The following is a 26,819-nucleotide window of genomic DNA, read 5'->3' on the forward strand; positions in this document are numbered from 1 at the left end:
CTTTCCCTCAGACTCTCCTGATCAGCACTTCTGCAAGCCTGGTTCTCCAGTAAGTTTATCCCAGGTCAAGTGCATAGAAATAGTCATGGAGCAAGTCAGTCCTGGGAAAGGCATTCCACCAACATACTCTACCGCCACTGGCTTCTTTGTAACTTCTTCCATCCCTGAGACCTATCTCTCATTTTGAAAACATACAGAAAGCATGTCTGTTTCAGGACTTTCTGATTGGAAATTAAGCATATGTTTAAGTCTTTTAATCTGAACGTTTTAATGTCCTAATATTTTATATGTATATGTCATGTGATCATTATAACTACTAAAATATTTCACAATCTATAAACTTTTTCCTGTGTTACTGTTATTCTGTAAAATAGTCATATGAAAACATTTATTCTGTTAGGATATTATACATTATCTTAATTCTTTCTATTTTTTTTTCTTTTTGTACTGAGGATTCAACCCAGGGGATGCTTAATCATTGAGCCACATCCCCAGCCTTTTTTATATTTTATTTAGAGACAGGAACTCACTGAGTTGCTAAGTGCCTCACAAAGTTGCTGAGGCTTAAACTTGTGACTCTCCTGCCTCAGCCTCCACAGCCACAGAGATTACAGGTGTACACCACCATGCCCAACATGCTTTCTATTTTTAAGGATTTTTAAAAATTCTACAGTGAGCATAAATCATTCCAATAAGGAACAAAAATCAAATTCACTCTTTTTCTAGAGGCTGTTGTGTTCCAAGGACAGAGCTGACAAGTTTGGACTTGTCAATTGACAATGCATGGGACTTCATGTCTATAGACAAGTACCAGCTAAGGATTCGAATCCTGATCCCAAAAAGTCTCACGGTTTAGATTCTGAGCAGTGTCAGAGATTCACATAAATACCCCATCTCTAGTCCCCAGTCACGACTATGCATTTGGACAAGAAGTCTGCAGCACCAACACCCCCAACCAACACCACCACCAACCCTGGGTCACTAGGGACTGAACTCCGGGCATTTTGTGTGGTAGATAGGTAGCTACCACAGAGCTCCATTCCCAGTCCAGAGTCTACATTTTCAACAAGTTTTCCAAGAAAGTCTGATACAGATGGTGCTTAGGCTACACCTGTAGAAACATTGCTATACTGGTCATCTGTTGTTTGTTGGGGGACACAGTCTGTGCTAACGGTCCATCCTTGGTCCCACCGAGTCTTCCCCTTCACAGTAGATTTGCTTCTCCGTCTGAGAATCATTCCTTCCCTTCCTCATCTTTCAAAGGGTAAACTGAATCCACTTTCCCTCAATCACAAGGAGTTAATAAATTGATACCTTATGTACACTCTTTTTGTTAAAACAAAGTATTCTGTCATAGAGATAACATTTCTTAAATAAGTTTAATTGATGCCTATTATGAATAAGAACAGAGTTATTAAAGAAAGGTAAGATTAGTCCCTTCTCCCAAAGAGGGATTTCCCAATGAGATGGCTCCTGTTTGTCTGCCACTGGGTATGAATTCCTTAAACTCACCTTTAGTGGTAAACTACATGGCAAAATTGAATGGTTACATTCTAGAAGCCCCACTTCTTAGCCAACTAAAAGTTCCCAAAGCATTAGTGTTAGAGGAAAGAATTATCTTTTACCATTTTCTTCTAAGAACTTTCTGCATTATTTCCTTCTTCTAACAGTTTTATATTTTCTACTGAAAATCTAAAGAAAAATTTCCTTTGGCATAAGACATATCTGGGGGAACTTTTCCAATAAACCAGCCAGTATTTTTTCTGACTATCAGACAAAGTTTCACTAAGATATTATATCTGAGACCTTATCTGAATTTAGGAAAATGAGGTTGCATATTTCAGAGATAATCTGCCAGCTGCACTTGTGAAAGTGTCATCCAGCCCTTGTAAAGAATAAGAAAGGGTGGTGGGGCAGGGAAGGAGGGGAGAGAGATGTAAAGCAAAAAAAGAAGAGGCGCAATGACCAACAACCAAATTTTTTAAAGCATCAACTAAATGCCAGCCGTGAAGCTCAGGGCTGTAGTGAGGTATCTCACTCCATCTTCATGACAGCCCTGAGACAGAAGGTCCTTTATAGACTGATATTACAGAGTGATGAAAACTGAGGTGGAAGAGAGCAAAGAAATGGCCCAAAGTCATATGGTAACTACAAGTCAAACCAAAATGTGACCACACTCTGATTTCAAAGCCCTTGTTCATGCACTTTTGGTGACTCCACTGGAAGACGGGTGCTCAGGCAATGTGCTAGCAGACCCCAGGAGAATACTCTCATTCCGGCAGCATCAGATCAACCAGCAAAAGCTGCAGTTGATCAAAAGTTATAGCCCATTGTTTAATTCATTGGAGGGCCTCCAACAGCCTCAGAAATCAGGCAGAATTTAGGAATGTGAGCTCCCTTTCCTTACCAAATCAACCCTTCACAATTCATATGCTATATATCCTCTGCCTATTGATCAATCTACTGCAGCAAGGAAGGTCAGTTCTAAATTTTCTAATAAAACTATCACAATGATTAAAGAGGACCTTATGGCTGTCAGAAAAATATCAAAAATCAGCCTGATGCTCGAGTTGCCTCTATTGACTCATATACTATTTTTTTTTTTTTTGCTACAGGATGAATAGCAAGTACTTAGCTGTGAATTTATATTATTATCATTGTGAAGGCCCAACATTTGGATGTTGTTAATTGCTTGAATGCCTGGGCTAATTAATGCATTTTTTCAGAGGAATAAGTCAGGAACCAGAGTATATGTCTTTATATGAAATGTTTCACTAGGATATTATATCTGAGATCTTATCTGAATTAAGGAAAATGAGTTGCATATTTCAGAGATAATCTGCCAGCTCTGAGGAACAGCCTCACACTGAAGGTTGTCAAATAGTTCCAAGTATTTAGCAAATGTCTCATCAGAGAACATCTCAGTATATTAATTTAACAGACCCAGAGTTCTTTTTATCAGAAGGCCATAGAACCTGAACAGACACTTCTCAGAGGAGGACATACAATCAATCAACAAGTACATGAAAAAATGCTCACCATCTCTAGCAATCAGAGAAATGCAAATCAAAACCACCCTAAGATACCATCTCACTCCAGTAAGATTGGCAGCCATTATGAAGTCAAACAACAATAAGTGTTGGCGGGGATGTGGGGAAAAGGGCACACTTGTACACTGCTGGTGGGGCTGCAAAATGGTGAGGCCAATTTGGAAAGCAGTATGGAGATTCCTGGGAAAGCTGGGAATGGATCCACCATTTGACCCAGCTATCGCCCTTCTCGGACTATTCCCTGAGGACCTTAAAAGAGCGCTCTATAGGGATACGGCTGCATCAATGATTATAGCGGCACAATTCACAATAGCTAGACTGTGGAACCAACCTAGATGCCCCTCAATAGATGAATGGATAAAAAAAATGTGGCATATATACACAATGGAGTATTATGCAGCACTAAGAAATGACAAAATCATAGAATTTGCAGGGAAATGGATGGCATTAGAGCAGATTATGCTAAGTGAAGCTAGCCAAGCCCTAAAAAACAAATGCCAAATGTCTTCTTTGATATAATGAGAACAACTAAGAACAGAACAGGAAGGAAGAGCATGAGGAAAAGACTACAGTAAACAAAGACGAATGGGGGGAGAGAAACGGAGAGAGAAGGGAAAGCACATGGAAATGGTAGGAGACCTTCAATGATACATAAAATTATAAGAGGTTATGAGGGGCAAGGGGGAAGGAAAAAGAGGGAGAGAATTGAACAACAGCAGGGGAGGTAGAGAGGGAAGATGGGAGGGGAGGGGAGGGGAGGGGGGATAGTAGGGGATAGGAAAGGTAGCAGAATACAACAGTCACTAATATGGCATTATGTAAAAATGTGAATATGTAACAGATGTGATTCTGCAATCTGTATTTGGGGTGAAAATGGGAGTTCAAAACACAATTTGAGTCAAATGTATGAAAGATGATATATCATGAACTATGTAATGCTTTAAATAATCAATAAAAAAAATAAAATAAAAAAAAATAAATTAAAAAAAAGAAGGCCATAGAGCATGATGTTTTGCACAATCAAAATCTTATTATCTCAAATCATTATTTGATTTTTTTCATTTATGTTCCAATTCATAGGGACATAAGTTTATCAATCACAAAACAACCAACAATAACTAACTACAAAGTAGCTACCAGGCTGTCTATATTGTACACTATATCTAGCATATTAGAGAGCTCAGTAACAAGATTTTCACAAAACACCAACTAAATGTTGATTATTCATATTATTCACCTGATAAGAAGTCCCTTGTTCTTTTTCTTGAAAGGTATTCATGTGAGTGTTCAAAAGAAAGCCATCTTCATTTAGATCTATAGAAAGAAATAAAGGTTACATACAGATTGTCAGAAATGACAAGATTTAGGGCTGGGATTTAGCTCAGTATTAGAGCTCTCGCCCAGCACGCACGAGGCCCTGGACACCAACACTGCAAAAAACAAACAGAAGTAAAACTACAAGATTTAGAAAGTTTAGGTGCAATTTAATACTAAATGTGTTTTTAGATAGTCTATTTATGAATTTATATTGGCTCGGTCATAACATTTTCTTTTCTTAAACGTGTACTATTTTTATAAGAAATAGATCAACATAAAATCGTGAAATAACAAAATTAAAACTCAAAATGCCACCAACCAGCTGTGTCCTTAAGCAAGCCACAAAATCTTTTGGGGACTTTTATCTCTCTTGGTAATAAAAGGATAGCACACTAGTTACAAAAGCCACTTGAAACTCCAAAATACTATGATTCCCTGCTGTTATCACCTCACCTGTTTCTGTTAAACTAAGCTATCCACCTCTGGCGTTTTGAGCTTCATTAGCTTGGGTCTTCTCAGCATGAATTATTTATGTCAAAATTATTCTATGCAGACTTTAGTGAAAGCTTTGGAATTTGCTTGTAGCTAAATGAAACCTTTTCAAAAATAACAGCAATTCCTTTTCAGACCCTTTACAAAGAGCTTCATTTATTTAAATCTGAATTATATAATGTGTTAAAAGAGGAAAAAACTATGGGTTACTTAATCTGTTTTATTTTACAGATGAGGAGACTGTGACCCACAAAAAAATCACCTGGCCACCAAACAAGTAAACATTCTCTTCACCTTCACTCCTTTTTACTTGGAATCACTGCTAGAATTTTCCACAATTCCTTTTTTCCCTATTGTGCACTGAAGTGAAGCCTATCCTCCATGCACAGTGAGAACAGAATTTTCCTCAAATTCCCCTTATATGTTTCAGTTAAAACTTAGGTTAAATTCATAGTGTCAGAGTTATTTGCACCAATAACTGAATATTTAAACTCAAAGTCACTATGTTATAGGATTCCAATAGGACTCTTAAGTTTAAGATGAGTTGATTCTGTGACGTGGTTCTTTCAAACAAGATATTCTATCATTGGGTCAGGATGCCAAAAGTTGTGATTTTTGCAACCTGTTTTTTGTTTGTTTCTGCAGTTTCAAAAGACAATATTTCTTCCCTATATTTCTTTCTCTATTTATTTTTGATCCCTTTGAAGTGAATTTTGAAGAGTTCCTTCTCAAGACATTGCTTTAAGTATGGACAAAGGTAAGTGGCCTCCTGTACTCTAGAATCTGTACTCTCTCTGAGGAAATTGGATGTGATTATGTACAATGAACTTACATAATAATACAAGGTGGTTACAATGAGTGGTTCAGACACAATAGGATGGGATGAGATTATTATGACCTGAGGTACTTATGCAAGAGTCAGGGCCCGCATGAAAGCTTGAAGAGTATGTATTCTAAGGCAAGGTGGAAGAAAAAGGAAAATTACAAATTCAGCAGTGTTTGTACAAATGCACTGAACACGGGCCTATAGTACAGAATGAGTGGACCATGTTTAAGAGATTGAGATCCGTTATTCCATGAGGGCAATTCTGGATATGCTATATGAAGAGAAAGGACCGTGTGGGTAACTGTGGCCAAATTTAAATGGTCCCTCAGTATCAGGTGCAAGAATTTGGAGATCAATGTTGCAAATACAACCATTTGCAAATATTACAGGAAGTGGATTGCTCAAGGAGACAATGGATGTGCTATCATGAGCTAGAGGGCCAATTCACCAGCTGAAAGGTTGTCATGGCTTTCAGCTCTCTAAATGAACTCTCCTGAGACTTTGTGTCCAGGATTTTCAGTTTCCCTCATGTTTTTCAAACAAGTATGAATATGTGGATTTTAATGTAAAAATTTCTGAGTTTTAAAATATCAAATGGCCACAAACAAACTTGTCTTTGGAATAAATTCAATGATAGAATTACCAGTTTTCACTCCTGCTATAGAAAACTGGGGCCTGTTAGGGTTTGGGACTAAGGCTGGACATCAGGATAATTGCATTTTATGAAGATTAACCATAATGTGTGTTGACAAATTTCCAAAATATTTCCCCATAAAGATAGCATTTTTAACCATAGGAGTAGTTTGCGTCTAAAGAGTGACAAAGAGCAATAGCTAAATTAGGCAATATGCAGATTGAGTTTTCTAAAGATGGCCACACACATATCTCTTCTGCAGTGTGACCTGTCACTACTCCATCAAGAAATGGAGTTCGAGTCTCCTCTGATTGAATTTAGGCTAAACTTAGTGACTCACTAGTGACAGTAGAATGTGGTAGAAGTGACGCTTTATGACATCCAAGGCTAGGTTAGAAGAAGACTTATTGTTTCTGTCTTATCTCTTAAGGTGCTCATTTCCCAACACTTTTTCCCTTGTTGTGGAATGAAACTTTTTTTCTGTTGCTTCTTCTTGAAACTTAACCATTAGGCCCAGAGAAGTTGAAGTCATATGGAGAGGCCACATATAGATTCTCCAGATGAGTGTCCAAGCTGAGCCCAGTCCATCCCAGATCAAGTGCCAGACACGTAAGTGAAGAAGCCTCTATATGATCATTCACCAAACTTTTAATGTCTTCCCAGTCATTCAAGTCTTCCCAAATGAAGTCCCAGACATCATATCAAGAAGCACTGCTCTCACTGAATTCCTGATATCTGTCTGAATTTCATGAGCCTTAAAAATATTGTTTTATATCACTAAATATTAGTGTGGTTTGTTTGAGCAACAGATCACCAGAACAAGCATGAACTGCATAGTGGATCATAAACATCTGTATGCATAGGAATGCACCATCCCACATAAAAATCGATACTCAAATTTTCCCTCAAATGAATATGCAGAAAAATAAACTGGATGAGTTAAAGAAAACTATCTTTATTTCTAATTAACTTCTAGGTAATTCTAATAGGGATACATCTGACTATAATAATTTTCAAATAGGGAACTATAATCCTAAGAAGAATTCATGTAAATAATTTAAGGATCCAAGATTCAACATTTATTTGTACAAAAAACAGGATCTCTAAATGCTGCCATTATTGAATTCAGAAGAGCTTCCTTGGAAGTCTAAGAGCTGCCTCCCGTGCAGGTAGCCTTTGCTCAGGGAGTTCATTCAGCCATCATAAGTGGACATTCAGTTGTGAAATAGCTCTTCTCTCTGCCATTCCTCTTATAGTGCAGTCTAGTCAGAGTTGAAGTGCCTGCTCTTGCAAAACATTTTCTTTATTTTTTAAAATTAAATGTGTAGGGTTGGGGTGTAGCTTAGTGATAGAACACTAACACATGCAAGGTCCTGGGTTTGATTCCCAGCAGTGCCAAAAAAGAAAAAGAAAAAGAAAAGTGTGCTACCAAAATATTATCCAGTATAGTAAATATATTTGTGACTTTGTTCATTGTCTTAAAATGAGGGTATTAGGAATCAGACCAAAAAGAAAAAGAAGGAGGAGGAAGAGGAGGAGGAGGAGGAGGAGGAGGAGGAGGAGGAGGAGGAGGAGGAGAAAAGAATTAATGAGGTCTTAAAAATCAAGCCAAAAACATTTATATGCTTACTTCAAAGAGGCTGGCCAAATATTGATATTGAGTAAAATTCAGGACAGAATGAAGGTTTCAAACCAATAGCATTCACATGATAGAAGGCCCTAAGAATACCACTGTTCTCCCCATGGGTTTTCTTTTGAGAATGAATTTTACAAGATCATATGTAAAGAGGATTTATTTTTAAAGTAATTCTGCAGTAGTGTGAATGGAGTTAACACTGCTTTTACTATTAACCATGGTTTCCTGCCCTTGTTTCTTATTCCTTTATTTCCTTTACATGTCTTTTTTTTTCCAATTCCTATTTCCTTTATGTGCCAATTATTTCTTTACATGCCAATTTTTTTTTCAAATGCTTATATGGAATAGTTTATCATAGTCATATTGACTATAAAATCAACTACATGCCCAAATGGTTTGATTCCTTTTCATTATTTTTAAAAATATTGCTTTGCTTTCATTCTTTGTAATTTTTGGTATGAAGTAGGAAAACCTTGTTCTTGAATCTATCTTTATGTAAATTCTAACTTGATCTTCAGTGAACTCCAATTCATAGTTTTCAAAAGTTTGTTTTTCTCAGTTTTCTTTCATAAAACAAAAGCCAAAATAAATTAAAAACTTTAGAATTGAAATCAATTTACAAAACAATGAATATTATCCCTGTTTACAATGCTGAAATATAATTAACATAAATTAGAGATTAATTTGCCTTGACACCTAAGCTATTTGGGTTTTTTTTTAAGTGGCAAAGTCCTGAGCAATATATTTACCCTATATTTATTTTACAGAGGTAGTCTCTTACTACAATGCATGTAGGTTTAAACAAAATTCTTCTTAGAAAAAGGAAATGGACAAAATAAAGAAAGAATATTAGGCTTCTGCCACTCAACTTACTCTCTGCTCTGCCAGATATAGCATAGCCATGTTGTGAAGCTATGTTAATATCTGTAAGGATTTAAAGGACAGGCACAGATCCTCTGCTAAATAGAACCTATGCAAGTTTTGCATCAAATCCCAATACTCTTTAGGGGTACATGCTATTAATAGAATGAGTGTCATGTAGAAATACCATTTTGAAATTTTGGTCTTTGAGGTTGTAAGGTTTCTTAAGCCTTAATGTCTCTCCTACCATTATTTTCTCTATATATTTTCTTCTTCTATTTTATTGTGTCTGTCTTTATAATTTCATCATTAGTGTTCAGTAAAAATCAGGGGCTATAGATGATAACAATGATAACAACAAGGATGCACTTTCCCATCTTCATGTCACTAGATTCCAGACTGCCTATCCTCAGGCACAGTAAACCATTCCTAAGTAATTATGCAACTACTGCTAAAAAGTACTATTTAAAATGAGAAAGAAATATTATGGGTTGATATGTAGGGCACTAATTGCTTAGAAATACTCTGAGACATCCAAATGAAGCTACTACACCCATAAAATTTGAGCCCACAACTTGTGGTTCTCCCTCCCCCACTAAATTTCTCCCTTCAATTTATAATGTCACCGACAGCCTTGGTCTCAGGCCATCAACTCTTCCCAGCACAGCATTAATCCCTAGGTAATGTCCTGTGACTCAACTGCTACTGCTGAAATGTGGGCTGAATTTCTTGGTCACACACACACACACACACACACACACACACACACACACATCCTGAATGTACATGAACACTCAAAAACCTGAGAAATAGCAAAGCTGGGAAGTATTCTGTAAAAGCTTTCTAGTGTTTTTTCTTCTTCTTCTTCTTCGTCTTTGACAAAGAAAAGATCATCAATCAGAAGCACCTCATCTGAGGTCAAGATCCTTTGCTGTTTTGTCAGAGTAACTATAACAGAATTACCTGCCCATTACTACTAAATGTAAAAAGTAAAACAAAGCCAGCATTTCTTACAATGGCAATTGTAGAAAATTGAATACTTAAAGGAAGTTATGGCAAACTTCTTAATTAAAAATAATATATAGCGGCACAATTCACAATAGCTAGACTGTGGAACCAATCTAGATGCCCCTCAATAGATGAATGGATAAAAAAAAATGTGGCATCTATACACAATGGAGTATTATGCAGCACTAAGAAATGACAAAATCATAGAATTTGCAGGGAAATGGATGGCATTAGAGCAGATTATGCTAAGCGAAGCTAGCCAAGCCCTAAAAAACAAATGCCAAATGTCTGCTTTGATATAATGAGAACAACTAAGAACAGAACAGGAAGGAAGAGCATGAGGAAAAGACTACAGTAAACAAAGACGAATGGGGGGAGAGAAACGGAGAGAGAAGGGAAAGCACATGGAAATAGTAGGAGACCTTCAATGATACATAAAATTATAAGAGGTTATGAGGGGCAAGGGGGAGGGAAAAAAAGGGAGAGAATTGAACAACAGCAGGGGAGGTAGAGAGGGAAGATGGGAGGGGAGGGGAGGGGAGGGGGGATAGTAGGGGATAGGAAAGGTAGCAGAATACAACAGTCACTAATATGGCATTATGTAAAAATGTGAATATGTAACAGATGTGATTCTGCAATCTGTATTTGGGGTAAAAATGGGAGTTCAAAACAAAATTTGAGTCAAATGTATGAAAGATGATATATCATGAGCTATGTAATGCTTTAAATAATCAATAAAAAAATAAAAGTGAAAAAAATATATAATACAGTTATAGCTTCATTAACCATAAATCATCAAAAAATAATAATTTAAATTATAACAGGTGCTTGTTAGAGGGAAGGATAAATGGATGGATAGGCGGATGAATAGACAAAATGACAGATAAATGGATGAATGTTTGACTGACTCAGACGAATGCCAGTTATATAGATGAATATAACTGGCATTCATCAGAAGACAGAATCTAATGAAAACATGATACCATTAAAACATTCCCTTTGTTGTAATTAAAAGAAAATATTTCCTAAAATCCTGAAATGTTTAATTCACTTATTACAGAGAAAATTTTAAATCTTTAAAAATTTAATTAAAATCACTTGCCAAATGTTACTTAACCTTGGATAAAATTGAAATATTTCAAAGGAAAAGTATTATTTTCATAAATAATTGATTTATAAACCTAAGAGCTTGGTGGAAAACTAAAGTGAAAAAATCTTAACAGAATATAGAATCAAACAAGTATTAAGGTCCTAACTGCAAAAATACATTAAAATTCCCTTTGTCCCAAAATATTAAAAAATATTTTTAGTTAAACATCAACAACTTTTAAATTATTGATACCTTGTATTACTGGTCATTTCTTGTTTCAATAACCTTGGGAGGAATACTAAATAGACCAACTTTTTATAGTTTTGTTTATCTTTGTGAACTCATGGGTAGGATCTGGAAGGTCCTCCAAAGTCTCATGTGTTAAAGTTCCCAATACTGCCATGTTCAGAGGTGGGACTTTTGGGAAATTATTGGATCTTAAGAACTCTGATCCCATCAATGGATGATCATTGGTGGTTGCATGGATTACTGGGTGGTAGTGAAAATGAGGCATTAGGTCATGGTTGGAGGAAGTATGTCAATGGAGGAATCCTCTGGATGGGTGTTTGCCCCAGTCTGGCTGGGCACAAAATCACGAGCCACCACACACCTTGTAGATTCAAACAGCAATTCTTTATTCTCCAACTGTCACCAGCACTCTACACACACGTTCTGGGGAAATCCATGTTTCCACTCAGCTCTGCATCCCAAAATACTCTCTGAATCCCGTGAGAACTCAACGGGGTGTTTTCTTGTTTGACCCTTTCTTCCTTTCTCTGTACTTCCTGGCTGTCATGAGCTGACACACTTTTTCTTGTCAGGCCCTTCCACCATGATGTTCTGCCTCTCCTCAGGCCCAAAGCAATGAGACCAGTCAACATGGACTGAAACCTCCTCGGAAGCTGTGAGACAAAATAATTCTGTCCTCCTCTAAGTTGTTTTTCTCAGGTATTTGTCACAGTGATGAAAATCTGACTAACATAAATATTTATCTTCCCAAAGTTAAGTAATTTTAATTATGAAGTCATTTATTATTAATAAATTATTCTATATCTGACTGCTAATTTCCTCCTCATGGGAATTTTTAAATTATGAAATGGCATAATTTTACATTAATAATCAATGTTATTTCTCCTAAATTAATTTTTAGAATGTCAATATAATGACTATTAAATATATTGCTATCTTTAAAGGGTTTTTCTATTTGCTGATTTTTAATGAATTTTAAAATTATTTTGGACATTAAAGATTTTCAAATATTACTTGTAATTGATTCTTTGCTTTTTGCTACAACAGGAAACTTAGATTTTACTTCCTTTTTATATGTGTATCTATGTGACTGCATGTATATAACCATATATATATATATATATATATATATGCACATAAATATACATATATATGCCATTTATATAGAGAGAGACATCTCAACAAGTTCTAATACTACTCATGCTATCTTATTTGTTTTTCCTTTGTAAGTGGACCACAATGCCCTATTTAATGGTGAGAGATGTAAATTTTTCTTACCTGCCTTTTAAACTACTTTGGAAAAAATGCAAAGTCAGCTGAAATAAATTTAGCAATTACCTTTTAGCTGACAGGGGCTTCTGATGTGGGAATTATTCTCAGCCTTGCTGGGTTCCTGCCAGATTGTGTCATTCACAGTTTTTCCTTCTAAAGTAAAGCAGAAGATTAGTTAGCAAAATTCATGGTAATATCTATTGAGTAAGTATAAGAAATATTCAAAACCATTTCAGCACATGGTTGTAACCTGCTAAGTGATACGTTAAAAGACCTCTGTAGCCCATTCTGGAGAGTTCTAGTCTCTGATGGAAAGCCCCAGGTGACCTGTGGACTGTTCATATAAGGACTCACGCATGTGTGGTACAATGCTATTATACAAGTACTTCTTTCTAGATCATATTGCATTATTCTTTGGAGTAATTTTCTTAAATTCATTACCATTTTTACATAAGTTAAAATATTCCCACCCTCCACATTTCCCAACATGTTTAACAAAATTATAAGTATGTAAAGAGAACACTGAGTTATGATAATTTCATGAAACTGTAAAATGCTTGAGCAGAAGGATCATGATTTGCTTAGCCTGGTCCCTTTCAACATCTAAAGTACCTAAAGCAAGGCCTGAACATGTAAGAACAGCAGCAGATGAAGAACTAGAGTCTCCTCTCATCTCTTTGCCAAAGATTATGTGTTATATTTTTAAGTAATTATAAGCAAAGTATGAAGACAAATTCAGCATACTGTGTTATTTCTAAAGTCACTATTTGCTTTCATGTTTTGATTATAGAAAACGAATATGATCACCAAGAATTGCTAAGATGGAAACATCCCTGATCTTGTATGTGTAAATAGAATAGATGACCGTGAGAATGATCTTGATGGAAAATTAAATTTCACCTTACTTTCTTTTATGTAATACCACATCCTATTCAAACCAGATCTGCTACTGAAAATATTTAACAACTAATGCCCACAGGATGCGAACGAATTAGATAAAGCACAGTCTCTATCAATGCCAGGGCTGGAAGAACATCAAACCTGATTAAAGTGCAGATATCTTTGGAATATGCACGTGTTGAGGATGATCACCCTAATCAGATTGAGCTTTTCAGATCCTATCAGGAAATCAGTTTGGAAAAGAAGGAAATGGGGATGGACACCAGACTCATAGGCTCTGTGGGAAAAAAGGAAAGGAGAAAGGGTTCCCCATAGGTGTGACACACTGCACTAAAAAATGAATTCTTGACTGTGTAATCCAGATGTTTTGCCGTTGTGAATTTAGAATGACTGGCTCCCTATATTCTTTAAAGGAAGGAGGGAGATGACCCATTAACTCTCTAAAAGTTATTAATAGAATTACATTTTTACTTTAGAATTAAAATGCAAATCAAACCAATTGCCCTTATTATTACTATGGATGTTATAATAGTCTAAACTAAAGGGACATCCTGGTGTGTGAAACGCAGTAGAAAAGTCTTTTGCAACTAAAACTATATTCAGCTTCATTTTTATTTGCATCTAAATTCAAAGATATGAAGAATCTCTAACAGGTCACTTTGACCATGGGCCAACCAAAGCAAATGTGGAGAGCTGGAAGATAATCAACTAATAAACCATCAAAGAGAGTCTTTCTAAATATAAAAGGAAATTATTCAAAATAAATCAATGATTTCTTTATTTTAGTCTTAAAGTTAGAATAAAATGTTTTAAAATTCTATTGAATTCAAGACAACTCAAGATGACTTCCACTAATCATGTATTATTGCTTTACGGCAGTAGCAGAAAAAAATAAAGTTTAAGGAAACAGAATACAACATTCATATAGGTAATCTTATGAATCACTAACCAAATATTTTATTTTCAGATGTACATCTCCGGAATGTCCTAGAAGAATAAGAGAAACACACATTTAAATCTATATTTAATATATAAGATTTTAATTAAACAAGCTAGAATGTTTAATCTCTCAATGCCTTTGAGAGAAGAATTAAATTCTACCTCGGAGGTCTGACTCCAGTTTTGAACTTTCTTGACCCTAAGTGCAAATTATTGTTAACACAAATATAATTTTGACCTGGAATTTTTCATGCAATATGAAAAAATTAACATTCATAAAACCTGAAAAAGAAAATAGTGGACCATTTCTACATAAACTGAGCAGGTAATGGAAGAAAGTTTTTTTTTTCCTAGATATAGTCCTCTCTCAGTATCTGCAGGGGATTGGTTCCTGGACTCCCTAAACCCTACTGCAAATATCAAAATGTGTCAAAGTTTAGGTCACTTATATAAAATGATATAGTATTTTCATGTAACCTGTATGCATCGTCCTGTATATTTTAAATCATCTTCCAGATTATTTATAATATCTAATACAATATAAATTCTATCTAAATAGTTGTTGAACCGTTTGTCGAGGGAATCTTGATAAGAAAATTCTGTCTATGTTCAGTACAGGCACAATTTTGAAAGTATTTTCAATCTGCACTTGATTAAATCCACAGATATGGAACTTGTGACTACAGGGGACAGACTATAATTCTATTTAATAGAAAAAGAATGCTGCAAATTGATAGAATTATTATGTAATCCCTCAAAAAACAATGGATATGGGAAATAATCACCAATTGCTTCTCAAACTTTTAGTTAAAAGACTGATGGGCAACATTGTGCTGGATGGATCACCCTGATAAAGTCTGTACCCACAGTACCACCATCTTAAGAACAGAGGTTATAAAATGTGGTTGATAATGCAATGCAACAGGAAGCTCACAGTCCCTAAAGACCTGCTTTTAAATATATATGCTTATCAAACTTGAATCTTATCACATCTAGAGAGTTAATTAAAATTTACAAGAAACACAGTATATAGGAAATGACATTTAAAAACTATAACAAGGATTCAATCAGCAAAATTTTAAAAATAAAAAAAAATTCCTCCAGACATGCAACCCAGTGTCTTCAACAAATAAAAACATAAATTAAGAGACATGAAGCAAAGGCAATGTATGGAGCTTATTTGGATCCTGACTCAAACGATCTATGAAAAGTACTGAAGGCTGATAGAGAAACTTAAACATTGGCTGTGTATTTGGTGAGATGATGTTATTTTCCTTATTTTGTTCTGGTGAAGTAGTGGTATTTTGATTATGCTTTTCAAAAAATAGCTCTTTTTTTACAACAGAATATATTGAAATTTGAGATTATATGGCTGCTATCTGCTTTATTAAAAATAAATAAATAAAAACAAAACAGTGGAAATAGGGGTGGGCTTGTAAAATGAGTTAAGCCAAAATAAGATCGACAGTAGTTGTTCAAACTTGGCAATGTGAGTTCATCATCTCCTCCTCTGTATGTGATGGAAATTTTCCATAATACAATGTTTTAAAACAGAAAGTATAAGACTATACTTTCTCGACTTTGTTAATAGATTCATGCATGAATGAACATACTCACATCCTATGCACATAACTACCCTTGTTAGAGCATCAGATTTCCACTACTGATATTCGGTAGTCACTAAACTAAAGCCAAATTTACCTTTAAAAAAAAAAAAAAGCTTCAGGTTGTAAGCAAAAACCTGTATATGTAAGTTTCTTTCCTACTTAACAATTTTAATGCCAAATGCTTAGGCCATCTCTTGGCTAAAAGCTACTTATGCTGTAACAAAATGAGGTAGGTATGTAAAGGCATGCAATGTTATTCCCTTCAGGAATAACAATTGAGGAACTCAAAAGAGTCTTCGAGTTTGTTCTAACTGGTTAGAGTCTGAGGAGCACCTTAGTAGATTCTTTTGTTGGAAAAAGCATAATTTGGTCAGTCTCAGGCACCTTCCCTTTAATTTATCTTCCACCTGCCCCTTGATGCTTTGGTATCCTCTAATCTGTGAACGCATTAATCATAAACCAACAACTGCAATTTTGTTTAAGTGTTTGACCTAGAATTAGTGAGTTGCTTATCCATGGGTAAACAGGCTAGGTAGGTTGGGCTTGAAGACTGAGAAGGGCATTGCCAAAGCCAGTTTTTTACTTGATTAAACTCATGCTTAAAATGCCAATGTTGCAGATTAAGTACTTTGAGACTGGCAAAATACAACTCCCCCTGCCTGGCAGGCTCCTTGAACTGTGAATTGTCTGTGGATTCATGAGTTAAGCCAAATGCATGGAGCTTGTTTGAATCTCAACTTCTCAACTGGAAGAATGCTTTGAGCAGGAAAGGGAGGAAAGAATGTGGAATACAGAGCACATGGGCTAGGAGAAGGCAAGGGCTGTGGAGAAAGAGGGCACCCAGAGAAACTCACCCAGTTCACAATTTGGTCTCAGACCAAGACACAAGGAAGTTTAATTTTCTGTATCCTCAGCAACTGATCTGGAAGTTTCCGGCTAAACCAGTTTCCTGCCCCTGTGTATTTCTTGCATACTAGTTAACATTCTGTTGCCTGGTGCCACATGTGCACGTCACGTCCTCTGGCAGCTTTGTGTGCTGAATGTAAAGCCGGGCCTGACCTAAATAACCCAAAACTCTGCAAACACACTCATATTTGGATTAGATGAACTCTTTAGAAGATTAGTAGGCCACCAATAGACACATGTTTTCAACTAGGCTCCCAATTTAATCTGAGCCTAGTTTAAACATTTTTTCTTCTGAAAATTTAATTTTCACATCCCTGTCTACAGAAATGGCATAACACAGTTTTCTTATGCAATCGCATAAACAGAAATGGTTTCTGAGTTATACACAGGACAGTAAAAAAAAATAATAATAAAAATAAAAAAAAATAGTCACATTCCACTTTATAGGACTAAGAGAACATAAAACTTACAAAGTAAATTTGACTTACTTTCTCTTTTTTGGTTCTTCATTGTCAGAATTAGAAACTTCCTGTAAAATAAATAAAGAAAAATAAAACCACTTTAAGAAATCAGAAAGAATTCAAACAGTGCTCAGCCTTGTGGTGTAAATCAAGTGCAGCTCATTTTGTCTTACCTAGTAAAATGATGAGTGTTTTCTCCTTTTTCAGTAATGTGTCACAGAGATTTTTATTTGTTTTCTTCTTTCACCTTTGCAACTTTAAGAATGTTAGGGTATTTTCCCTATTAACTAGAGTTTATACCTCATTCTAAGCTCTTTCCAGTTAAACAAAAACAAAAACATAACTGGTCTTTTAAATCAAAGCATGTAATTAAATCCTCACAACTTCAGACCATCAAAACCAAGGGGAGAGATGAATGCCAGAGTATGCTAATTGCTTTATATAGTATCTTTTCTTTTTGATTTCTTTCTTTTTTTTTTTTGCAGTTCTGGTGATCCAACCCAGAGGTCTCTCACTTACTAGCCAAGGGCTGCTTCACCAAGCTACACCATCAGCCTGGTACCTTCTTTTGCCAATGAGGGAAAGTAGTTTATTACAATACCCTATGGATGTTGAAATCATCTGTGATTCTTCTGACCTTTCTCTTCAGAGCAACTGAATGGTTTGCAAAATCCCTTACACATTTAGGGGAAGAATATGTCACCATATTTTCTACCATCCTCAAAAGAGCTAAAATTCCCCCCAGGCCTCTTTGAGAACCCCTCTTTTGTTCATCCCATCCTTCATTCAAAAAATGTGTACTGAACTTGTGCTGCATTTTAGACAGCACATCATGTTCTGGGAAGTTTGATCTGTTTGATATGGTAGAAATTTGCATACTGTACTAAAAAAATTGGAACAATATTCCATGTAGTGGGAATAAGAAATACAAAGCTACAAAGAATGGTGAAAGAAAATCAGGAAAAGAAAAGTTGGTAGGAGGGAAGAATAGAAGGTCACTGGATTAGACAAGGGAGAATGAAGGGAAGTGAGGCACATGGGAATAGGAAAGACAGTAGAATGAATTAGACATAATTTTCCTTTGTTCATACCCGACCAGTATAACTCTACATTATGTACAAGCACAAGAATGGGAAGTTATACTCCATGTATGTGTGATATGTCAAAATGCATTCTACTGTCATGTGTAACTAAAAAGAACAAATAAAAAATTATTTAAAAAGTAAAGTTGGTTCTGTTACTCAAATGCTTAATGGTATCAGCCTGTGAGCGTCAAATCAGAATCTTTCCCCAGCATAGTGATTAAGGAGGTCATTCCTCTAACCCATACTGTATTTCTTGTTGAGCAATCAGAGGATAAATTTGAATATCTTGGGCTTTTTTTTTTTTTCAGTTTTTGAGCAGTGCTTTACTGAAAGTGAATAATGAAACAAGTTCTCCACCTTATGGAAAAGTTTTGACAAGTTTGAAATCTGTGTGCATTACCCAGGGAGGACATCTAGTAGCAGAGTAGAGTGTATATAAGGATGTGAGAGTTAGGAACTAAGACCTGTGGAGAGCTGAGACGTCAGCAGGCTTCTGAGGAGTTAATGGTCTAACTGACCACACCTTAAATTCTCTGGGCTTTGTTATCATGTGTCCTAAAAGTAACCAATTTCTATCCACGGTGGTTTTTAATGAAATTCTTCAGGTCTAGATGTTGCCAAGCCTCAGTCTGGAAGCTAATTGTGTTTCTTTCACCAAGATCAACAGACACACAAGCTTAAGCAGTTTAGGAATGGTCATCAGGAGAGAGCATGGACATTCCCCTTTGTAGCCACGTTTTCTGTCCTATATATCTGGAATTCTCGAGGAAGGGGCAAGCTCCTTATTCATACCACCTATGCTTCCTGGGCCAAATATATCTCAATGGTCAGAATCCACTATCCCAAGACCCAATCATTTGCTCTATGGGTTTAGATTGTTCTCTTGAGATTACAAATCTTGCAATTTTTAAAATAGATTCTTCCTTTTGTGAGAATAGAAAGGGATCGAGTCTAGAGTTAGCCAGTACAAAAGGTGACTCTACTAAAAGGAAAAATGGAAAATAGTAGATACATCTTACATTTTTAAATTTGAATCACCGTATTTTTAAGTCAGCTTATCAGCTTATTATATCAGTATTTCATTGTGTTCTTTTTTTCTCTCAAACCGATTAATTCCAGATGGCTCACAAAATTCATGTGCAGTTGAGCCTGGAATGCTTGAACTCAGAGCGACGACGGTGTATTTATTATTCCAGCCGTCACCTGTTTCACCCAGTGAATCCTTTGTCAAATTAATACTTGTAGTCAGGTTTGTACACACACGAAACTGGTTGAGGATTTGTGACTGCTGATCATGCATTGTGGGGAAAGAGAAACAATTAGCTAAGAGAAACAATTAGCTTCTGGGTTTGAGTTTGGGGAACATCTGGACTAAGACTGAAACCATGGATAGAGATTTTTAGGACACATATTATCACATTCTCTAGGGGCTATTCACTTCTTTCTGTTGGAAATGGGTCATCCAATTTTTTTTCTTCTAATAAATCTGCTTAGATTTGGGGATCTTTTGTTAACAAATTTTCTTTGAATGAATACTTTGGGAAAAAAAAATTTGAACTTCTTTACATTCCGGCAAAGATGAAAGAGTTAATATAGTTCTCCTTAGGCAGCCTGCTTCCTCAGGGGCCTGGAGTCAAGCACATTAAATTCGGGTCTGAAGTGTGATTATGTGAGGAAAGGGGATTACTTAAACAGGGCAACGTCTACTTAATTAGAATAATAGGCTTGTTCCCTGGGTGTCGCCTAGTTGTAGATTACTACTGAACTGGTTAAGTAATTTTTAGTACTGCTTGTGCTAGACTTAAAGCAGCTGTGGAAAATATAAACTGCCTTCCCACTCTGACTTCTGCTTACATAAGCAGACTGTCTGGTACTTTGGAGTTCAGACCCCGGTTCTTTATTTCTGGAGGGGCAAGTCAAGAAAGACTCCATACGGCTTTATTTTTAGAACTACAGCTGTTAGTGTGTGTGCATGCACACATGCGTGGTGTTTTTTATGGTCTGAACTCCAAAAGGAAGACACCCTTTCCGAGTGTCAGTGAAATAATTCCATTTTGTCCATTAATTTGACAGTTACCATAAATACCAGGTAAAATTTACTTCTGTTAGTTCTCACTTTATTATACCCTAAACCTAGCACTGATCATTGGTCTTTCCTTTCATGCACTGATGAATTTGTGGCTTCATTTAATTTTTGCTCCTTGAAATGGTTATAAAAACATAAAACATAGGCACATTATTACAAATGAATCAACAGAAACTAAGGAATATGTTCAACCTGTGTTATTCATAATGTGCATGCAGGCAGGCTCCAGGAGAAAAGCATTTCTATATAACTATGAAACTAGGTCAAATCAATACACACACACACACACACACACACACACACACACGCACGCACACGTATACATATATGTATTGAGAGAGTGAAAGAAATGAAGAAAAGGGTGCCGCTTAAAAGAAGAGATACATTTTAAATATCAAATATCATATTTCTATTCTCAGGCCCTAGTTACAGATGACTGTTCTTTGGTCTTGAGACTAATCTGTACATGTTTCTTGCATTATTGGTTTACCAATCTCATTTTCAAATTACAACATCAAAAGGAAGAATGAAGTACATGTTAGGAGCTCTTGTTTTCTAGCTAATGGAAATATCAAAGGTGTTTCTATACCAGAGAAAAACGATTGACAGTAACTACTGGTGTAAAACCCATGGTGAATTTTTAAGACTGTGAAACTGATGGGATCTTACCTTTGATTTACAAGTGAGTTAACTGAGGCTTAAAACGGTAAATTGACTTGCCTAGGGTCATGCATGCAGTGTGTTATCTTGATTAAATTATTCTACTATACTTATTTGGAATTGTACAATTCATTCATTCCTACATTGGCAGTTCGTTTAACAAACATTTACTGAGCATCTACTATGTACTGACACTATTATAAGGGAGAAAATATTTCTTTTCTCACCTTTCAAGGTTCCTGGCTGGCACCTCTATAATGAAAAACAGATTTAAAAAAAGGAAAGTACTTATTAAAGAATATATATATATATATATATATATATATATATGGCATGGATGGATAACTTAAAAATGAAAATCCAAAGTTCTAGGGAAATCTGTGTATTTTTATGGACAGTCACACAGAGGTAGAGAGGATACTAAGGTATGATCTACTGGTGGGATCCTGGGGGAATCTAAAAAGGTCTGGGTTTTTGTTCAGCCTCCTAGACTCTTTATGTGACATGTCTTCTCTCCAGGGATAAGGCAGAATACCTGTGACCAGAAAGCCTTCCAGAGAGGAGAAAGGGAGAATATCAGAGAGTAACCTTCTTAGGTTTTATGGTCAGCATCCGGGAAAAGGAGCAAGGGAAATCCTAGTTTCTGTGACCTACTTCAGGGGAGAAATGGGCAAGGAAAATATTGATCTCTATGACCCACTTTAGGAACGAGAAGGTAGAAGCAGGTCAAAGAGAACTTCCTCCTTCTATGTTTTTTCTCAATTTCCTTTAGCTTAAAATACTCTGTATACCAAGGTGGCACATTTTGAGGTACCATTTCCTGTACCCATCCCTATTTTGGAAACAATGAAGAATTTCAAGTAATTTTCTCTGTTATCTACCATCAATGACTATTGATCTCAGGATCCTCTCAGATTCCAGTTTCTTAATTTTGAAGGCTAAATAAGCTAATCTGCATTAAATCCTTGCATGATGCCAAGCACATTAAAAATACTTATAGATGGTGCTATTTCTCATTTGGTGAATTTTTCATTAATAGTTACATAAAATTCTGATATCAGGCAAGAACTGAACATATATACAAACACATATATATGTACACATGTATATATGTGTTTGTATATATGCATATGAATTTCCATTAAAGTAATTTGATTTCTACTTTTTCAATACAATCTCTTGAAAGAACAAAGATAATTCACCTGCATAACTAAAATGGTTTTATTAAAATTATAGTGCAGTAATTCAAAAAATTCCACTTCCAAACTTCTCATCTTCCTGTGCTTCAACAAAAGTTCCTAGAGATGTCCAAAAAAAGATATAACAGTTAATAAAACTTCTTTAATTTTTTCTTTCTCCTCTTCTTTTTTGTGATATTGTGGATTGGACCCAGGTATCATACATGCTAGGCAAGTGCTCTACAATTAAGCTACACCCTCAGTCCCCTTTTAAAACTTCTAAGACCACCTAGCAAAGAGCATAACTAGGATGCATCAAAGTTAATAAAGAAGAATCATTTTGCAGTGCACCAGAAGACAGAAGGGTGAGGAAAGAATGTGTATCCAGCTATCAACCCTGTTCTAAAAACAAGGGAGGGCGATCACAAATATGAAGGAGTCTATCAGTCATGAACCCCTCTGTCTTGACTCTGAACCTGACAATAAACATGTGGGAAAAAACACCATGAAGAACTCTCCCAGGATATGGAACAGGTCACAAAGGAGAAGTTTGATAAATGTGCCTAGTCTGAGCACAATTAGTTAAAAGTCAGTGACTAAGAGTGACCAGGCTTCAATGTTTTCCCTTTAGTAATGTCTTGACTTTACTCACTTGCAGAACAATCATGGTAGAACACACACAAGTTCAAAGGGCTCTACATACTAGTAATTCATTTAATCCTCAAACCTGTGCTATGCAGTTTATACCATCACATTTTCCTCAGTTTATTAAGAAGAAAACTGAGGCAGAGAATTGTCAAGATTCTTGCCTAAGATCACATAACTAGCAAGGGGTAAAATAGATTTTATGCTTAGTATCTCCACGACAACATAAAGTTATTGTTCTTCTCATAGCACTATAACTTAGCTGCAAAGATACAGAATTCATCTGTCATCTAGATTAGAGATTTCACAAATAAGCACTATTGGCCAGAGGATCAGCTACAAAAAATGCAGAGAAAATGTAACACCATATGTCACTAGGAAACAAATAATTCAGAAAGCTTACCATTATTGAAGCACAAATACTAATTGTTTAGTACTATATGAAGACAAGTATGTAGACCACACAATTATGTGTTTTAAAGCATGAGTCTTTTTGTGAATGCCACCACCATCATCATTTAGAAATGCTCAGTAATTTAATACAACACATTTAATTAAAAATAGACACTTAAGGAACCATGAATTTAGATGACATTCTGCAATTGGACGCCCCCAGATTTTTACCGTAATAGTGCCATGCTTCTCAGGAAAGACAGATTTCATCCTCCCATGAGAATAAAACCAAGAAAAAGCAACAGTCAGCTCATCCTGCTGGGAAAGGAGACTTGCTTGCCAGCCCGCACAGCTCCTGTCTCGAGGTAACAATCCTTGAGAGCTAATGAATTCTGATTTCTCTAAGAGGGTGATATATAGCATCCACACACGGCCCCTCATCTCAGGGCTGATCCTATGGCTTGTAGTGCCTGGAGAATGCACAGGGACCATATCTAATCCATCAAGGATAGAGCTTGTAAATTGCATATGAACTTTGCCATTTGTCTACTGGTGTGCTAAGTGAGCTGTCCATCAATCCTGAAGTAACAAACTCTTCTCATAGCACTATAAATATCCAGGATGGCAAAACAGGTTACCTAGGGGATGATTATTTGCATTATAAAAGAGTTTTCTTTTTTCAAAAATAAAAAAATCCCTTTCAGATTTCTTGAAAGGGAGAGCTATCTTAAATAGCTCTAAATGTGTTGTGATTTATGGGATTATATTTGCACCAGGTTTCAGATAGAGAAAGAACAACTCATATTACATAATATTACATTTCATGTTTCCTGACACTTATATCATTATTTTATTTAATCCTCATAGTCACAAATGGAACAAGGTCAAGCCAAACAAACATGCAAGAAGAGTGATTGACAATGAGATGAGTAAAAATATCAATTCCTTCTTATGATAGAAAAGAACTAAACCAGCCCTCCAAAATCTGGCTCGTTGCCCCCTGTAAATAAATTGGGCAAGATCCAAAGACCCTCTCAGTTCTTCACATCCATAGAATGAAGATTTGAGAAACTTAAAATCCCTTTCAGTAGAAATAAGCTGTGATTCCTGATCTACCCAAAGCCAGTAGGGATGACAAAGCTTTTAAGAGAAAATTGAAGTGGGAATGGACTTTTTTTTTTTTTTTTTTTTTTTTTGCTTTACAGATTTTTCTTTAAAAAACATGATTAAAGAGATAACTATGGCTTTCATTAGATTCAATTAGTAATCGTATCATACGCCCAGGGAATAAAAAGGAGAACAGGGCATAATTAACCTTAATCTATTGATTCCATTTTAGTTTAACATAAATCTCTATTTACGGGAGAAAAACCAATTAAATCCACCCAAAGTGTCACATATAAATTGGTGGCAGAATATGCTGTATGCAATCATACATATAATAGGAAAAAATTAAGCAGGGAAGAAAAGTGGTCTTTTTAATGAATACAACCTATGCTTTATATGTTGGCTTGTTGCAAGTCATGAGATCCAGAAATGAAGGAAAGGATTACATGCACTGTTTTGACACTGACTTCTCTTGTTCATAGTTTGATGCAGACCAAGCTGATGGGATGCCATTGTTAATCTCATTTTCTTCCTTTAGTGTCTCTGTTATTAATGGCTATGTCAATGCTGATGTTAATATGGAGGCAGAACGAAAAACTCCCAACTTTAATAGTTTGGAGCCAAGTAAGAAATGCAGTTAAGTGGTTAGAATACCAACCTGGGAGTGACCTACCTTGACCTCTCCATTACTCACCTATTCTAAGATGACATGCCACATTTCAACACATCCATTTATCCATTTATAAGGCACTAGACTCTAAGTGCTTTTTAAGGCCTTTTATGAAAGGTGCTAGGACCCTGTGCAAATATAGTGTCTTACCCACCTGCCTTTCACCACTTTTTGTTGTTGTATTGGCCTCCCTGAGTGAGATCAAAACCTTTCACCAATTTTGACTCTAGTTCTTCCTTCTTAAGCTCAGCTTAAATCTCACTTTCTCCATGCAGCTTGCACCATTAAACCACAAACCACAGTTACATGCCTAGAGTGAACACCTCTTATTAATCACTTACTTTGTGCCAGGCACTGTGCTCATAAATGTGAAATACCTAATCACTTTTTATTCTCACCTGATGATGAAGAGGACACAAATGGTTTTCTCATATTGTAAGAGAAAAATAAAAGCTTAAGGAGTTTAGGGAACTTATGCAAGATCACATAGCTGGTTAATTTCAAAGCTGGGATTTTTAATATTGGTTGACCTGCAAAATTCTGTATTCCTACTTACTATATGGTATTATTTTTAAATTTCTTTTTTGGCAATTCTTACAGACGTTATTCTTGATATTTATACTACAGAATCTAATCACATGATTTCTTATGTTATTCTGTATATATTTGGTTAGTGTGTGTGTGTGTGTGTGTGTGTGTGTGTGTGTATGGACATCTATCATTCATTTACCTGAAAATCAGTATGTAGAAGGAGGAGGAAGAAGAGAAAGAGGAGATGGAAAAGGTAGGGAAGAAAGGGAGGAAACATATCTAACTATCCTGACTGCTATAACTGACTGTTCAGATCCCACCTATCATAGGCACCAAGTTGTAGACACTAATAGACTACATAGGGAAAAATCAAAGTGTGAGCAGCCTTTTTATTTTTATTTTTTTATTTTTTGGTACTAAGGATTGAACCTAGGGGTGTGTTACCATGACCTACTACTTCATTAGCCCTTATTTTGTTTGAGACAGGGTCTCCCTAAGTTGCTGAGGCTCACTTTGAACTTGAGATCCTCCAACCTCAACCTTCCCCGTGGCTGGGATTACAAGCATGCACCATTGTGCCTGTCTCAAGCAGTCTTTTTAAAATGATTTATTTATTCTAATTTGTTATGTATGACAGCAGAATGCATTTCAATTCATAGTACACATACAGAGCACAGTTTTTCATGTCTCTGGTTGTACACAGAATAGAGTCACACCATTCATGTTTTCATACCTGTACTTGGGGTAATGATGTCCAACACATTCCACCGTCTTTCTACCCCTGTCCCCTCTCCTTCCCACCTCCCCTTTGCCCTATCTAAAGTTCCTCCATTCCTCCCCATGCTCCCCCTCCCCCAATCCCCGTTATCTCCATTACCCCCAAGCAGTCTTTTTGAATGTCACATATCTCAACAGAGACACTTAGATAGATTCTGGAACCCACCACTGCAGTGGTGACTTCTTGATTGGGCTATTTCCTGGTTGTGGCAGAAGTAGTAATTATTATAGTAATTTCTGCAAGCTTAGAGTTACAAAAATTTTGAGCTCTGAGTAACTTGTATGTATTTTATTTTGCTTAAATCAGCTTGGATTGGATTACCTACGAATAACCCTGATCAATATTTATATTAATTCAAATTTCTATATCAGTTATTTTTTATTACACAACCAATTATTCCAAAATTTAGTGATTGACAATAATACACATTTCTTAATC

At 35.9% G+C, this 26,819-nt stretch overlaps 1 protein-coding gene across 1 annotated transcript in view; it reads right to left on the reverse strand.

Annotated features, from left to right (window-relative positions):
- The window catches only part of SAMSN1 (SAM domain, SH3 domain and nuclear localization signals 1), a 162,217-nt gene that overhangs the window by 121,285 nt on the left and 14,113 nt on the right, over positions 1-26,819 (reverse strand). Inside the window, exons 3-6 of the mRNA XM_081301982.1 lie at positions 17,276-17,316; positions 14,285-14,322; positions 12,502-12,588; positions 9,619-9,764 (exon numbers count right to left, since the gene is read on the reverse strand). Of these exons, the coding sequence (XP_081158108.1) occupies positions 9,619-9,764; positions 12,502-12,588; positions 14,285-14,322; positions 17,276-17,316 (312 nt within the window). The remainder of the gene's footprint in view (positions 1-9,618; positions 9,765-12,501; positions 12,589-14,284; positions 14,323-17,275; positions 17,317-26,819) is intronic.

Source organism: Spermophilus citellus, assembly GCF_964194105.1.
Source record: "Spermophilus citellus genome assembly, chromosome: 7".
NCBI classification, from domain to species: Eukaryota; Metazoa; Chordata; class Mammalia; order Rodentia; family Sciuridae; genus Spermophilus; species Spermophilus citellus.